Source organism: Paralichthys olivaceus, chromosome 3, assembly GCF_024713975.1.
Source record: "Paralichthys olivaceus isolate ysfri-2021 chromosome 3, ASM2471397v2, whole genome shotgun sequence".
NCBI classification, from domain to species: domain Eukaryota; kingdom Metazoa; phylum Chordata; class Actinopteri; order Pleuronectiformes; family Paralichthyidae; genus Paralichthys; species Paralichthys olivaceus.
In genome coordinates, this window is record NC_091095.1 from 22,831,573 (window position 1) to 22,848,483 (window position 16,911).

The 16,911-nt window shown below is 42.2% G+C and overlaps 1 protein-coding gene and 1 long non-coding RNA gene across 3 annotated transcripts; one reads left to right on the forward strand and one right to left on the reverse strand.

Moving 5' to 3' along the window:
• Positions 1-3,079: 3,079 nt before the first annotated feature.
• barhl2 (BarH-like homeobox 2) lies at positions 3,080-6,650 on the reverse strand. Its single transcript, XM_020080704.2, has 3 exons — positions 5,685-6,650; positions 4,792-5,008; positions 3,080-3,725 (listed from the first exon to the last, which is right to left on the reverse strand). Exons 1-3 carry the CDS (start codon positions 6,241-6,243, stop codon positions 3,413-3,415), a joined length of 1,089 nt encoding a protein of 362 aa, XP_019936263.1. The 5' UTR covers positions 6,244-6,650; the 3' UTR covers positions 3,080-3,412.
• A 100-nt stretch (positions 6,651-6,750) lies between these two features.
• Positions 6,751-16,605, forward strand: LOC138407254 (uncharacterized). 2 transcript variants are annotated; one of them, XR_011240681.1, is made up of 4 exons: positions 6,751-7,890; positions 9,078-10,325; positions 10,473-10,640; positions 13,896-16,605. It is a non-coding gene; the product is annotated as an uncharacterized lncRNA (long non-coding RNA). The 2 variants fall into 2 exon arrangements; XR_011240682.1 differs by having other exon boundaries at positions 6,751-7,886.
• Positions 16,606-16,911: the final 306 nt, after the last annotated feature.

Genomic DNA, 16,911 nt, shown 5'->3' on the forward strand with positions numbered 1-16,911 from the left:
AACATGTCCAACTGTGAAAATTCAAATGAGAGATGTAGATTTTTAAACAGTGATGTGGCTGCTGGTCAAACCCTCATTATGAGGAGCTTTAAATTCTCCTGCAGGCTCCTGATGTAAATCGCTGCTGCATCAACACACAGGCGGCCATGGGAAGGGTGCAGAGCAGCTGCTTGTTGATAACGGTGAAGCAAACATGATGTATAGAAGTTAGCGCCGAGATTTTTTTGGGGGGGAAGGAGGTGGGGTTAAATCTTGTGTTTAGTGAGTGATGCAGGAGACGTGATAATGAGAGGCCAAGGAGAGCAAGTGTTACCTCATTATTGTAATGAAAAAGATATCCCACCATTACATCAGTTGGAGGAGGGAGGAAAAAAGTGGCAATTAAAGGGCCCAACAAGGTTCCTCGAGGCAAGAAGACGAAGAAGAAAACGACTCTCTAAAGCCCATCTGTTGTGGATAATATGCGCCATGTAAAAGAAAGGCCTAATCCTCTTTATTCAAGTCTGCTGCCCTTTTTTCCACCAGTGATTGTTTTCTCGAGTATGGCTCATCTTCTCCAAAAACTCTGTTTGGCTGCAACAGCAAATTGACAGAGTTTCAGTCAAATCCTAATAAAATGAATTAAAATAATATTCTTAACCATCTATGAGCTTTTTTTTTGTGATCCATAAATACTGTTGAATTTTGACGTGTTCGAATCATTTCATCAATTATAAATCAAAACGCATCATAATAATAAGAGTTCTACATTCGTAATACCAGTGAGTGATTCCATGACAAATGCAAATGGTGCCACATGGTGCCACTTCACCTCACACTCACTGTGGCCCACTTTAAACTCATTCCGTGCGCCTTGTTTGTGCCATAAATCTGCGGCTTTATTCTGGAAAAATAATAACAAAGCAACCCTCAAAATTAGCAGGTAGCACGAGGTGGCAGCAGCCTATTAATTCAGCGCTGCTGTACGGCTCAGGCTATTATTAATGAATTGGAAAACAGCCCGCACAACCGCCCGACACCCCCACCCCTCCCACCCGCAGAGCGCAATAAATAAATAATGCCGCAGAAGTCATGCATATGAACAACACGCGTCGGCACTATACTGCTGTAATGGGCAGGAGCTGTAGGGTCAATATGGTAGACTAATATTTTCCAACATTGGTTATCTATGCCAGGGCTGTTTCTTCGCAATCATCTCCCACTGCTTGCAAGGCCGAGGAGGGAGCGATTTGTCCTCCAACCGCCGCCTCTCCCAACCGCGTCCTCTGCGCGGTCCCGCTCCGTTATGAACCCCGAGATCTAATGAGAATGGATACTGTATTTAGTGTAATTACTCTGAGCCGTGTAGCTACTGTATGAGGAGCGCGCAGTAATTGTGCCGCGAACACTCGAGCCAGTAATAACTCTGCTGCTGTCCAAGCAATTTGGTTAAATGGCGGAGGGAGGACAAAAAGGGCGCGTTTTAATGGGTCTATGTGTCCTTAAAGGCTCCGTCCATGGAGCAGAATGCACGGTGCAGAGAGTGAAAGCAGCGGGGCTGTTTCTGCACCGAGTGTCCATGCAGTGAATGACAAGCAGGCGGCTTTAAACAGGTTACATTAACATGTGTTCAAAGTATTAAGAAGCAGCTAAACTTAAGCCTGTGTTTACTGCCTCCACTGGCACATGGCACCGCTGTCGTGCGTCTGCGGGCTTGTGCGCGGCCGCTCTGACTTTTCATTCAAATGCAGCACTGTTGTCTTTCCTCTAATATGACCAGAGTACAAATGTCGATAACAAAAAATAGCAAAAGCAATAGTGCATGAAATCTGCAGAATTCCAGACCGTGTTTACGCACACAAATAGAAATGGACAGGGATAATTAAATATGCAGCGCTGCAGAGGGTTTGCATGCAGTCCTCTTTTTTTATACTTATATATAAACCAGCAAAGGTCAATTTAGCTCAAAGAAAAGAAACCCAAACAAACGAGCCCCGAGGCACTAATTCACACGCAGCGCCTCCTCGGCGCACTCTCCCCGGTGCGCACTCAAATGAGGCTAAATAAAATCAAAGCCTCTATAACATTAGATTTCAGTCCCGGGCTGTGTTCGTTCACTCCTGTTCCTAAATCCAGCATCATGCCGCAGTGCACAAGCACAGAGGAGAAGCGCGTAAAGGAAATAAATTAAGATTTGGTATTTACTGCGAAAATCATAAACATAAAAAATGATGTTTAGAAAGGTGAAAAATTAAAAGAGGCACTAAAGGAGAAAAAAAACTGAATGTGCACAAAAGATTGTTAAAACTTCCTGAAACAAGTTCACTAAAAGCTACTGTTTAAAGAGAATGACCAGATTATCTGCGCTTTTTCTTTCTTTTCTTTTCCTTTTCTTTTTTTTTGTTTTCTTGGAGGCTTCTTCTCCTGATCCGTGCGCCTGCTCGCTCACGCTGAGAAATTCAGGCTTATTGTCTGCTGTGCTCCCAGGGAACAGCTGCTAAGCCAAGGCCACATTCCCAGTGTAGACCCCGAGACCACTCACCCCACCACCACCAATCAGCTGCTGCGCATCCATATGTATATGCTGCACGTAAATATGAAGGCTGACCCCTGATCACTAGTTTCTAACTCAATTAAACGTCCTTCTAGTTACACACCATATGCTGCTAACTGATGATTTACGTTGATCCATATCTGTCATAAAAATTATGTCAGCCTAAAAAAATGAACGAACCGAGATTATTATTATAATTATTATTATTATTACTATTATTATTATTGTTATTGGGAAACACTTAAATCAGCTTGGGTTAAATTAAAACAGTTACAGTAGCAAACATTAGTGATTGTTGAATAAAATGATATCACTAAACTAAATGCCACTGTAAATGTAAACTTTTTTTATAATTGAAAATCACGATTTAAATGATAGGTTCCATTTAGATAAAATCCGGTTTACAATGAATTATTGAGTATGTCATGAATAAATTCATGATTTTGTTGAAATAGTTTCTTGATTTTTGAATATTGGTCCTGCTGCATGAAGTTTGATTTATGAAATTTGGATTCACATTTCAATAGAAGCATCAGTAGAATTGGATTAGTATCATTACTTCTTTATTCATTCAGTTCTTCTCCATCTAATAAACTTTATAAGTTTATTTGCTAATGTAAGTGTATTTGTACAAAAGACAAACAAACAAACAATCAGACATGAGCAGTCCTGTGTGTCTCGGGCGGACAGAGTCTTCAGGCTTATCTGGGCCTATATTAAATACCTCCTTTACTTCTGTAAATGTCTTTAAATGGGTCTTTCTTTAGGGGAGAGGGGGAGTGAAGTCCTGCAATGTGCTTCCGATGCAGTTACTCACATCACGTCTTCAACCAGGTGTCTGGTCATCGTCTTATATCGTCTCTTTTTTTGTTTTGTTTTTTACCGCGGATGCGGTGTGCCGGCCATGGGGTTAGACAGGGGGTTTAGTGCCGGTTGCCCCCCCGGCCCGAGGCCGTGAATGAGCACCCTGGGCACCAGAGGTCTCTGGAGGCTGGGGTGCGGTGTGGAAGGAGTCCGGTACATGCTGCTGTACATGGCCGCGGCCGCAGCGGCCGCCGTCGTGCTGTCCACGGTGCCCAGCAGGCTCGGGTGGTAGAAATAGGGCGACGGGAACATTCTCTGTAAGGCCGAGTAGTTTCCTGCTTCAGCCAGCAGCTCCAGGCCCACAGCCGTCTGCCTCTTCCACTTCGTCCTGAAACCAAATCCAACAGATGAATTATTCAATCAGCGCGAGCTACACCTCAGTCCCACACGGCCTTTAATTGGCACGAGGAGGTCTAATTATCACAGGCAGCAATTTAGAGTTCAGGTTTAATTAGGAAAAAAATAAGAAAAGAAAATATCAAGGCACTGTAGTCTGAGGTCATGATGTGCTGCGGTCCAAAGTGTCTGAACACATAAGGCCTGGTAATATGTGTGCTCAATAATAAAGGATAGAAATAAACCTTGATTTTTTTATTTGATCTATCTGAATCTTATCTTTGAAATGTGGTGTGCAAAGTGTTAAAGTGACAGCAGATTAACAGATATTTGTTCATACAGATTTAAAGCCTTGATATTTTGAACATTCCAGCAGTTACAGCGAGGAGGGAAGAACGACAGACACCAAGTGGTCGTAATTCCAATCATTGGAAATATACATGGGTGAGTTAATGTTTAAATATAAGGTGAACAACAGGCCTTAATGAAGCTGTGAACCAAAACGTACAGCCAGGAAAAAAATATATTTAATTCAAATATACATTTTATAACAATTTACAATTAAGAACTATTTTTTTCCTGGAAATATCCATCTTTATATGACAAATAACTTAATTATGAATATTTCTTTATATCAGCCTTAAGTGTGTGTCCACGTATTCAGCACATGAACAGGGTTTTGTAGTTGTTTTGTTTTAGCAAACCAAAAATGTTACAGTAAGAAAAATGAATGTTTCCCACGCGTTTCCTCTGCATACTTGTTCACTGGGTTTTTACACGTAGATGTACAGTGCACATGCAGTTCTAAAACACAGGCCCGACAAACAAATGGCTGAAGAAAATATATTCAGCAACACGAAGAACCTCACATTTTAATTCCCTGATGAATGTGACAGCGCAGAAATTGCTGTAATATGTCAGAAATAATATTTAATATGAATTTTAAAATGAATAGATAAAGTGGTGTAGTAGGTCTTGCCTATAGCCTTGGCTGGGTTTACTTTTTCACCACTTTTATTCCAGGACAAAACAGATCGTGATGTTGGCCCCCTGCTTACCGTCTGTTTTGGTACCAGGTCTTGACTTGTGTGTCTGTCAGGTTGAGAGCCGCGGCCAGGTCCATGCGGTCCTGCACGCTGAGGTATTTCTGTCGCTCGAAGCTCCTCTCCAGCTGGTTGAGCTGGTGGTCGGTAAAGGCTGTCCGTGCTTTGCGAGGCTTTTTCGAGCGCACCGGCGGACTGTCTCTGCTACTGGAGATTTCCCGGTCGCCCTCTTCTTTAGTCCAAAAGCACAGGACCAGGCGGAGGAGGTGGTGGTGGAGGAGGGAGGTAAACATGAACAGGGTTAGGCCTGCTTGGAAATGATCTCTCTTACACATGTCTCCAAATTGTATTTTATTTCAGCCTGAATGCATGAGCCAATTAAACGAAATTGGAGTCTACAAACTTTCACCAACTTGCTCCAAGTGCAACACACACACACACACACGTGTGGTGGAGCTGAAGCGATAAAAAGAAATGTGTCTGAATTTGTCACCTGAAGTTTTTTTTATTTATTTATTCTTTCTCCTTCAGAAAACAAGAAATCAATACGTCAATCCATCTCTATTTGTAGCTGCCTCTCGGTGCACCGTGATCCCCCCTCCAGGAAGAACAATAATCTCTCTAATTGACCCACTAGGGAGGGCCCAGCGCGAGGGGAACATCACGGGCTTACATCTGTTTCCACATCTATTAGACTAATAAAGCAGGATCACAACCAGCGAGTCAGACTGAATAATAATGTTATTAAAAACCTTATTTGAATTATTATATCTGGTATAATTGGTACTGGTGCATCCCTGGTCTACGGGTGTTTGTGTTGGCTACTTTTTGTAGCCCCTCAACTAATCTGAATTTACATTCACGATAAAAGAAAATATATTTTAAAAATCAGATTTCCCTGCTCTTACCGTTGCATTTCATGTCACTCTGTATGTCGTCCCTTTTGTCCAACTTGCCCCCTCTCTCGTCCTGTTCCAGCTTGGGCCTGAAGCCGTCCGGAGCCGTGGCACTTTCTGGTTTTGGTGTGTGATGCGGTGAGGATACACTGGTGCTGTAAGGTGCGCAGGCGGCCAGCGGTTTGCTGTCGCCCAGAATGTCTTTGATTAGAAACGAGGAGGTGGCAGTCCTCGGGGCGCAGCCGGCCCCGGCGAGCGGCTGCTGCTGCTGGGGCGACAGCGGCAGACTCTGCTGCTGGTTGTGGTGGTGGAGGTGGTGATGCTGGAGGCTGCCGTCCTGCACCAGATGCGCGTCGGCGCCGTGCTCCATGGTGACCGAGATGGGGGATGAGGGGGCCGTCCCCACCGTGTCTATCTCCGAGCATGGCGAAGGGGTCGCCTGGCTCCTGAAATCCGCCGTCCTGCTGTCGCCGAGGCGGAAATCTCCGTTCATGAGCACGGGGTTACCAGAGTTAGAGGCGCTGGATAAAATAGTGTCTATCCCAAAACTCGACCCGCTGGATCCTTCCATGTTAAGAAAGCAGTGAAGACGTCTTCATAACAACAGCGAGGGATGCTTCTCCTCCGGCGCAAAGAAAAATAAAGTCAGAGTTACAAATTAGAAAAAAAAAAAGAAAAAATAGCCTATGTTTTAGGGGGAAAAAATAAATAAACCCAAAATCCACGCTCACACAGCCTATATGGTCCAAGACGTTACATTCAGTGGATGTGCGTAAAAGCAAAGTGCGGCTCTGCGCAGCCTGGTCCACGTCCCTTTTAGTGTTTGGATATTGAACTTTGTGTTAAAAGTTGAGGCGTATAGAGAGATATACACAGGGCTGACTCCTCGACATCAGGCTCCCCCTTTTTGCTGCTAATCGCTCCAGTGTTGCTCTACAATGACTTCCTATACTGACGTCACGGCCCACGGCGAGGGGGAATTAATATTTTCTCCTTTATAATAAACACACGACGCCTTTTTCTCTCCCTCCTCTCCCCTCCCTCCATCCCTCCCTTCCCCACCACCACCTTCCTCCTGCTGCCATTGGCTTGCATCCTGACCGGCTCCGGCACCTCACCAATCAGGGAGTTGTTTCTTTATCCAGACAGTTCAAGCCAACCATTGAATTGAGTTTAATTCTAGAATAGCTCTTTAAAAAATAGGAGTTAAAAAAAAACATGCATGTGCTTTAAGGCCATGCAGGAAACACATTATGTGAAATAATCTTAGCAGCGACGGAGAAAGAGAGAATTAAGAAGGAAAAAAGGAGAAGAAGGTTTAAAAAGGTTTAAATAATTTGAAAACTCTAACTAAAAGGCAAAATCCACAGTGGCAGCTCCAACAGTTCCAGCAACCTGGTAGGATGAATTATACACGTCTTTTTTTCCCCTTTCCACACATCACTGAGCTGTATTTTCCCAGTTCAACTTTTCAAAGCCTGTAAACTGTGAGTGATAGTTTGAAAGGCTCAACTGTTGCTTTATTTTTTTTTACTTTGTCAAATTCCACATCTGATTGTGGATTTATATATATATATATAAAAAAGAATAATTAAGAGAAAGTAATATTAATAAAAAGCTGGGGCTGAGGCCACGATCGCGCCCTGACGCGCGGCTGCGGTGTCACGCGTGGCATCCATCGTTATGGATATGATGCAAGAGCCGCGAGGTCGACATATTTGGGAACGGGGAGGAGAGCTGGTGTCTGTCATGACGGCGCGTCTTCTTAATAACCGTGTCATCCTAATTAGTAAAGTCATTATGAGGCGCTAATGAGCGTTCAAAGGCAGTGGATGGAAATCCACCACTTTTTCCCCCGACGTTGATTTTGCAGGATACGGAGGAAAATGTGCGGAGCCTCTGTGTGTGCGTGTGTGTGTGTGTTGGATGATGCCTGCTCATGGGAAATGCCACTTCTCATAGAAAGGTGAGTGTGAGCTCGTGTGTTCCACATTTTATTTTGTCGGAGTCTTTCTAGTGGATTCCTCAGTCTCCACAGTCTCACTCACTTTCTGCAAAATTCAGGAATGAATCATGGAGCCGGATGAGATTTTATTTTTATTCTCCTTCTCCGGCAGGTCGATGATGCACGCGGTGCTGATGCTGATCGGTGGTGTGAGGGAGGCGAATAGAGATTTGAATGCTGCTGTTCACGATTTGCAGAAATCCCGACTTGTAGGTTTGTTCATTTAATTGCTCTTTTATTTTTAATCGCATGCATTTTGTTTGTGTATTACTATTTATCGATTTTGTTGAATGCATCCTCATTAAATGCATTTTAAGTTTTAAGAAAAAAAAAAACACATGAGTTTATTTTAAAATAAATTATGTCTGGTTTTTAACGTCTGCACCAGAAAGTAAAACCGTTCAATTGAATTAATAATCCGCATGATATGTTTAATCCAAGCTTCAAAATCGTTTAATTACAATCGATTTAAATTTGCCACATGTGCTAAAATATTGAGTGAACATTATTGTTTTGTTTTTCACAGTAATGAGTTAAAATAATTGGATATTTTAAAATAATGATTTGAGAAATCAATTGGATTTAAAAAATAAACTGTGTTTTGTAGAAGAGATTAAACATAAAGAATTCAACGGTTTTATTGACGTGTTGTATTATTATTGTGAATGTCTTAAGTATGTATGAGGATCAGTGGATGTGGAACCTCCCGCCTGCAGATGCAGACACAGTTTGAACACAAGGCGGCGACACAGAGTGCAGCTCAGGAGCAAAGCGAGGCCTCGGCTGAACCTTCACAGTCTCATCAACCATTTCAACCACAGAGGCTGATATTCCGATTATCACTGACACCATCCACAGTCAGGTTAGAGCAGCAACACGACAGAAACATGTCTGTCAGAGTATCTGCAGCAGGAATCGGGCCTCTCTAAACCCGACTCCAAATGGCTCAGATGGGATCAGAGCGATGTTTAAACACGTCAGTCAACTCATCAGCGGCCGAACAGGGACAATCAATGGCTCTATTGGCTTTAAGGCACCGCGGGAGCACATTGAACGCAACCAGTTAGACCATCGTCTTATTGGCCTCGGCTGATGGTCGATGATGATGCTGCAACAGTGGCTGGCACCGTATTGATTCCGTGGCGGCTTCGCGTGTAAGCTGTCACTTCACCACTGGCGACCTCTGGGCTCCACAGAGAGAGAGAGAGAGAGAGGGGGAGAGAGAGACTCACACTCACTGCGGGAGGGAGGGGGGTTCGTCTGCAGCAGACGGTGTTGTTAAAAAAATAAAACATAATAATAGGTTCAAATTAGTTCGCGCACACCCCTCACTGCAAATCAATGAGCGATGCGTTCACTGACTTATGGCAACCTCTTACTTTCATTTGTTTTTGAATTAGATTACACAGTGACCAGCTTCATGAAAACCAGGATCCAACCAGGACAGACGAGAGGCCAGTAATGCTTCGTGTGGAAAATATGCAAGTGGAAAAAATAGGTATTCCCTTTTTTTATTTTCAGTTTAGTTATTTGCGTAAAAAATATATTTCAATAAAAAGTATTCCTTAAAAAGATTTGATATATTTGATGCATTTTTTCATCAATCTGACACAAGACAGAATAGAATTGACTCCATAAATTAGAGTTTCATCTGTTTTTAACTTCAAATTAAAGTTGAATAAAAACGTCACGCACAACCAAATTAAACTGAGTGTTACAACTACCTAAAAAGCTCCAAGTCAAAATCTAATGGATACTATTGACTTTACTTTTAATTATCTTGTCATGACAGAGAACATTACAGGTCCCATTGATTTCTACTTTAACTGTCTACAGTGCTGTAACGTTACTTGTTAAGAAATGATAGATGCAGCAACTAATCCAAGAAAATAACTCTGAACTTGAACTTTACTTGCAAATCTTAGTGTTGGTACAACTCGAGTTGCTCAACTAAGACCTCTGCTCAAGCTGAATAAAGCTCTGAATGTGGATGTCAATCAGGGAACATGACTCATGATCCACAAACACCAAGAACAATGACAACAACTTTTTAAATCAATTGTTTTAAAACTTGTTTAAATGGAGACCGATCCAAAAGTCTACAAAAATTACATTGTTGATTTCAGAGCAATTCGATGAACAGAAACACTTACAGCCAATTAAAGAACATCAACATTATTGGAATCTAAACTTTTTCTAAAATGATTTGATGCATTTTTCATGATCAAACTTCATCTGTAATCATGACACAGATGAAACTGTAACTTATAGAGACAAGCTTATTATTTTCTGCTTATAACTTCTAATAAAAATGTAACAAATTATCAACTAAATAAAATTGAGTTTTATAAAAAAAAATGTGCTCAAACTGAAATTACTTTGAAAAAAAAAATGTGTGCAATTATACTCATGGTCATAAATCTGTTTTTATTTATTTATTTTCCAACTTGCAAACAGTGAAACTGGAATATGCGAGACAGATTTAATCTGTAACATATTGTATTCATCACAGAGTCGTAATGTGTAATTGTCCTGAACAGTGGCATGTGCAGACTGCTACTGTCCAGCTCATCCACACAGGGCTGTCGCTGACAGATGGTCAGGGAATTATATCGATTAAAGGCTGCAACAGGACAAGCTGACTAACGGTATGTGTGATTTCTAGTTCAAAGTCAGAAGATCGTTGTGACCAATCAAACCCACGTCAGCCAGATGTCACTTCTGTCGATGGATAAAGTGGCAGAAATGTGTTTATTAAAGGTTAAACAGGCTTAATGCTTTATGTGCCCATGCAGGAGGAATACTGTAGGATGAGTGGCTGGAGCTGTCAAACCTCCAGCAGCCAACTCGCCCTGAAATGTTCAGTCTGCCGGATTCTTCACAGTACCAAAGAAATCAAATCCTTTCAAATCCTGCAGCTATGTTGGAGCAAATCAGCCTGTTGCAATGACGACTTACTTCTGGTAAGATGAGAGAAAATTAACTTTGTGTGAAATTTCTTTCCAGATTTCAAGACCAGAGAAAATAATCAGTGTGTATGTGTGTGTGTGTGCACTTGTATTTCTATATTTGTGAGGACCATAGTTTGATTTATAGACCATATGGACATTTTGCAGTCTTAACCTTCTGACACAACTTTAAATGGCTCTTTGAGGGCTCAGGTTAGACATGTTGAATAATTCTATTTTCCTTTGTTTGGTTCTGAAAACATTTCACTTTAGTCTCACATTGTTGATCAGGGTTTTTTTCTCTGGATACAACCTAGTTAACTAATTTAACTGTTTACAATTATTCATCCAAATAAGGCACAGGTCAGTGTGAATAACACATGATACAAGTAACTTGTTTTTTTCAATCATCTCATCTATACATTTCACACACTTTAGATTTTCAGTTTTCCAGTTCTTCCTATGCAGAAGTAAAGCTATGTAAATGATTGGAACAGCAGCTAAGAAAATAACTTCCAAAATCGTGTACTTTACCTGCAAACTGTTTTATGTTGGTATAACTGAATTTTCTCAACTAAAGGCTGCTGCACACTTGAGGATTTAGACCCAATTTGCTCTTTTCCGACAATCGCAGGGGTCACTCTGTGCTGATCTTCTGCCCGAATAATCCTTAAGTGTGAAGGGTTTAGAAAATAATCTTAATCCCACCGATTGAGTCAGAGTCTCCCCAGTCTCAGATCGTGAGTTTGTTGGATATTGCATGTTGCATATTTACAATAATCGTCTCTGACAAAAAACCCACAATAGCGAGAGCGAGCGAGAGTTGACCAGAAAACATCACCAACCAGATGTTGCATACTTGCACAGCTGTGACCAAAAACATCAATACATTTCCAACCACCTCCAGCTTGTGCTGCAAACTGTATACACCTTCTCAGCCATGACAGAATCCTCTCTGCAAAACGGAACACACGACCTCAGCCCTCCTCCATGTTTGCTTTTCTTCATTTGATCAAGTGAGTGTTCCACACTCCAGATCAGAAGGTGGCAGTAATGCCTACAAGTTGTTTGCCAACTGCCATAAAAAAAAAAAAGAACAAGAAGATGAAGAAAAATGTTCCTACAAAGGCAAATGTGTGGTTTACGATCTGGTCAAATCATCCAGTGTGTGCGTTCTGATGATTATGAGATTAAAAATCGGTTGAATCTGTTGTTATGTCTTTGGTCTAATTTTTAAAATCGGTCAAGAGTTGACAATCCTGTGTGCAGCAGCCTTAGGACCTCCGATGAAGTTGAAGAAGCTCTGAAAGTGTCTGTCAATCAGGGCACAGTGACATGACTTTACATCAACTGACAACTCAAGCGTCGTCCACACCAAGAACAATGTCGGAATTTACAGAACGGTCACGTTCAAGGTCATGTTCATCATTGAGGCTAAAAAAAAAACGTAATCTTATTTAATTATTCAAGAATCATTTGACATTATGGCTAATTTTAGCAGCGTTCAACACTGATCAATGGTTTGATTGTTATTGTTAAAGTATTTTTTAAGTTTACGATTTACAACAAAGCATATTTTACTGCTGCATTGACAGTTAATGAATGAATGAAAACAGTTTAACAGAGCTGTAATGATCATGACATTAAAATACTGGAGACTCTCTAAATGGATTTATTCAGCGGCATCTCATGGCCTTCATCCTCATGAAGCTCAGCTGTCATGGAGAGGGAAGACATACAAATATATAAATTCTCATTTAACATTTAATAAACTAAATAACTGTATTTAGTTGCTGTGGTAATATTGTAAATAATCAAAATGGATAAATATTTTATATTGTGTCATATTTACGAATGAAGGCATGTGTAGACATTATCAGTTGTGTTATATCATTAGTCGTCCATTATCGGTGGAGATAAAGTTAAAACTGTTGAAAAGCGCATGATAAATCTTTAAAATGACCTAATATGTGTTTAAAACTGCATCAGTGTATGTATTCGAGTACTGCTTGTTAATGCTGAAGATATTCCGACTTTCAAACAACTACAAAACAGGATGTGAGCAGAGGATGTGAGTAAATGAACAACTTTATTAACACCACATCGCAGTTTTCATATAAAAGAGCATCTAACCCTGTTAAAGGATGACTTTGAGTTCGGCTGCACTGTCAGTGTGGTGGATGTTGTGATAGCTGGGGGAACATTCGTGCCAATTACTCTCTTTCACAAGCACATTAGCGATCAGATTACACATGCAGGACAAGCCACTTCTCCTCTGGCAAACGGATAACATTTTTCATTTCAGTGTGATGGAAAAAGGCTAAGATGGTGCGATGATGGGAATCAAATTTCAACGCAAAATTACATCCCAGAAGCTTTGGAATTAAAGGTTGCAGCGTGAGAGCGATCTGACATTTAGGATGGACGTAATGTCGATTATTCCAACCTCGAAACGTCATTTCCACTCGTGCAGTAATGAAACATGTGGCATTCAAGTTCAATTTAAAGTGCAGGTTAGAATTATTCCATGCCACACAGTTCAAAATATGATAAAGCAGAAGGGAGAGTAAATATACTTTTATTCGTCGAGGGTGAGCACACTGGGCATTAACATTTCTGCTCTTTTATGAGAAGGAAATATCCCTAAAACTCATGCAGCAAGTGTGGTTTTTTAATGCTGCCATGACAAATATTCAAGGAAAGCAATGTCACTGCACAGGATTGTGTTTTTTCCTCCTCCTCTCTGAGTTACATGATCAGAAATGCTCAGGGAGCAGAGAACACATTGATTCAAGTGTGCTCCAAACGCAGACTGGCCCTGACAAGGTTGTTATAACAGTCGGAGGGGTCTATACAATCACTTAATTACCAAAGCTGTCAGTCAAAGAGGGTCGCTGCTGGCTCCATCCATGGCTGCGAGCGGCGTTCCACTAGCAGCCTCCCTGAGTGATTGATCCATGCTGATGGCATCGCAAAAATAATTACAACTCGTCTCCTGATGTGTGATTCCGTACCATGTTCACGCTTCACGAAGGTAATCGGGTGGATCAGGAGGGGTCAGTGCCATTTCCTATTACCTGAAGTCCAAACGAAAGGGTAAAACAATGCAAACAGAGCGAGGCGAGGGGAAAAGACGGAAGAGGGGGGAAGGGGAGGAAGGGGTCGGCCGATGGACATTACAAATAGCTGAGGAAGCTCGTGTGCACTTTGTCAAACTATGCCGTGTGATTTTTTTTTCTCTCTCCCTCTCTCTCTTTCTTTTCTCCCCAGAGCCAGACACAGCTACACTCTGTAACAGATTGATGGTGTCCAACACGTGGTCATGGAAATCCAAGACAATCACCGGGTCATTAAGTTGATTGGCATCACTATTGTCAAGCTGTTGGAGGCTAAATGGGGAGGGCTGCGGCTCATTCACGAGGGTCCGCCCCTCGCAGTCAGAAATCAGTGAAGTTTGGCTACAGTTGTGAAGCTGTGCAGACAACCCAACCTCTACTGGTGTAAAAACTGGTGTTGATGTCTGATTACTATCTGAACATCATCATAAACACATGTCAGCAAAACATGACATTCAGCTTTCCTGAAGCTTTTCACCAGTTTTTCGAAAAGAAAAAAAAAAGTAGTAGATTCAAGTCTCGAACATGCTACCTGGAATTGTTCTTATTCACCAGCTACAGCGTAAACAAAACACCATGACGCCATGTGAGTGAACCAAACTTTCAACTGAATGCTGGATGTTTTCATCCCTCATAACTGTGTCGAGTATCAATATTTATCTTTGTCTTAAGATAAAATACGGAAGATATTTTATATTCAAGCACTACGTTGTGTTATTATGCGACTCTACCTTTTCACTTAAATTTAAACTGTGTTAAATGTCAGAGGTTCTACAGAGAGTGGCAGGAAAAAGGCAAAGGAGATCAAATCACAAGTGGAATCTGCCGTTAGGTTTGAGATGCACTTTGTGCATCATGGTGAAAGCGTTAACCGTCATTAACCGTCTCCCTGGTCTTGACACAGAACTGCAGCGAAGACATGGTGCATTTGTGCCACGCATTACCCGTCCTTCAATTCCTGACGGCACGCTCACTCCCAGCACCATCAAAAAACACAAACAACACAGTGTAAATCATGAGTCAAGCGAGTAAACAATGTACATATGGTAGCTGCACCTGAGGAGACCGTCCCATTCTCCTCGTATTATTGTGAGCAGGCGCCATGATGTCACTAATGAACCCTGCAAAATGCGGCGGTGAATAATGAAACACAACACTGCATTTTGCAACAGAAAGAATAAAAGGTGAAATCATCAGCAAGCAAGGGAGGAAGGAGTGAAAGAAAGCAAGCAATGATTAAATGATCAAAAGCTGGCAGAGCGAGTCTCTGTGTCACTGCAAGGCACACTCATCTACCCACAAGTGAAAGTTAGGTTTCAAGCACAGTGTAATTATAGCTGGGGATGTCAGTTTGACATTAATGCAGCCAGCAGAAATTCCCTAATTGGCCTCAGAGGAGAAAGTGAACCAGAAAATATATTAACATTTTAAAAAAGCATATTTTGCCTAATCCTTTCACTTTCCAACAATATTTGAAGACCAAAATGCCCCAGGCATGAGAATTTAAATGAGCAATTTTGTTTTTGAAGGAAACGGCCAATGAGACAGAAAATAGACTAAAGGGAAATCATTAGTGTATGAGAGATCCTGACAGGCTCGCCTTGCTGACTGGCTGGCCTGTCACTAGGAGTCTGTGTTCTTCAGCTCCACGCTATGAGCTAAGCTGATAACATGAAAAGACCCATAAACGTGCAGCCAGAAGTCAAAGCCTATTATCTAGAAATTCAAATGTGAGGGTTAGGATGAAAAAAAAAACTGGAAGGGGGAGGCGTAGCTCTCTCTGTCTCCTGTAGGGGAAAACTGGCCAGATCGAGAGATCTTGTAATAGGCCCTGTTATCCGACACAAACGTGTGGCAGCGCCGCTGCCAGAAAATATTGCAACAAATCATAACATCACTCAAAAAGGGGAAGATAAAAGCAGAAAGACAATGGATGGCAACAAACTGCTTAAAGTTAGGAAGGGATGCAATGTCACATGTGCCCGTGCTGATGTGATATGACCGTATCAGAGAAACACAGCTAAGTGCAGTCAGGAGACGTTAGCCCAGTCCCCCGGTGATGAAGCAGCTGAGGCAAGCATCGCCCCTGGCGTGGGACTGCAGGGCAAACTGCTCAGGCTCGAGAGCCTTGCCCTTTTGAAACAAAACAGAGAGGAATGGCCAGGGGAAGCCAGGCGGCCTCAGCAAAAGGGGCCAGGTTTATTTCCTCCAGCAAGAAAGGGAAAAAAAAGAATGATTGAGAAGACAGAGGAAAGTGAGAACAACAACAGATCTCAGCGCTCACGTCTCTTTTTGTGCGACAACAAAGGGCATTTGATATTCCAGCCTCCTTTACAGCCAGCTGGTCAGAGGTTTCTTCTGGCAACGCAGTATCCCCCTGCTTTACTCTGCTCACCATCATACAAGCACTGCTCGCCAAGGTATAAGGATTTCAGTTTTTCCTCTTCTATTAGGCTGTTACCCTGAACACAGCAATTTAATCAGGCCCTTTGATAAACATTTGACACAAAGCAGTGGGCTTCTGTCTCGGCTGCCTACAGCCCAGGGCAAGAGATTGAGACTGACGAATTTCCATCCACAATTTTCTCTATTTTAACTCCACCTGTCAAACAGTATGCCAGTCAGTGTGACACAAAGATGGGGGAAATCAAAGCCTCTCTCATCTTGAAGGAACACAGGCGTGCAGAGGGCTACAAGTTTAGCGGGGATCACAACGGCATGCAGACAATGAGCAGACACAGATAAATCTAATGTTTTTGCATGTTTTAAAAAATGAAGATAAAACATCATCTTATAATGTTAATCACCAATCAACAGCCAGAGCTGACCGAATTGAAAAAGGGCACTCCTGAAGATGTAGGCACGATCATCTCCCAGACCCCTCCCTGCCGGAGGTACTCTGTTATCACCCCCCCCCCCCCCCCCCCCCCCTTCCCACCACCACCACCAAACCCTCCCAGTTCTCAGCAGTCATTTGCAACAACTGTCTAACTAGAGGAAACTACAAACTACAAACCATTTGACCCTGAAGCACAGAGTATGGAGCAGCCATTTCTCACCCACTGGAAGCAGGCTCAGGTCACCAGGGTCAGCACCTTCCTCGCTGAGCCTACAGCAGGATGGAAGCCTCGGACTCGTGGAAACATCTGGGGGGCTCAACATGGCCTGAG

Coding starts and splice junctions, on each gene's coding strand:
- barhl2 (XM_020080704.2), bottom strand. CDS start 6,243: ATGGAAGGATCCAGCGGGTCGAGTTTTGGGATAGACACTATTTTATCC. Junction 5,009..5,684: donor GAGTGACATGAAATGCAACG/GTAAGAGCAGGG, acceptor TTTGGACTAAAG/AAGAGGGCGACCGGGAAATC. Junction 3,726..4,791: donor ACCTGGTACCAAAACAGACG/GTAAGCAGGGGG, acceptor ATTTGGTTTCAG/GACGAAGTGGAAGAGGCAGA.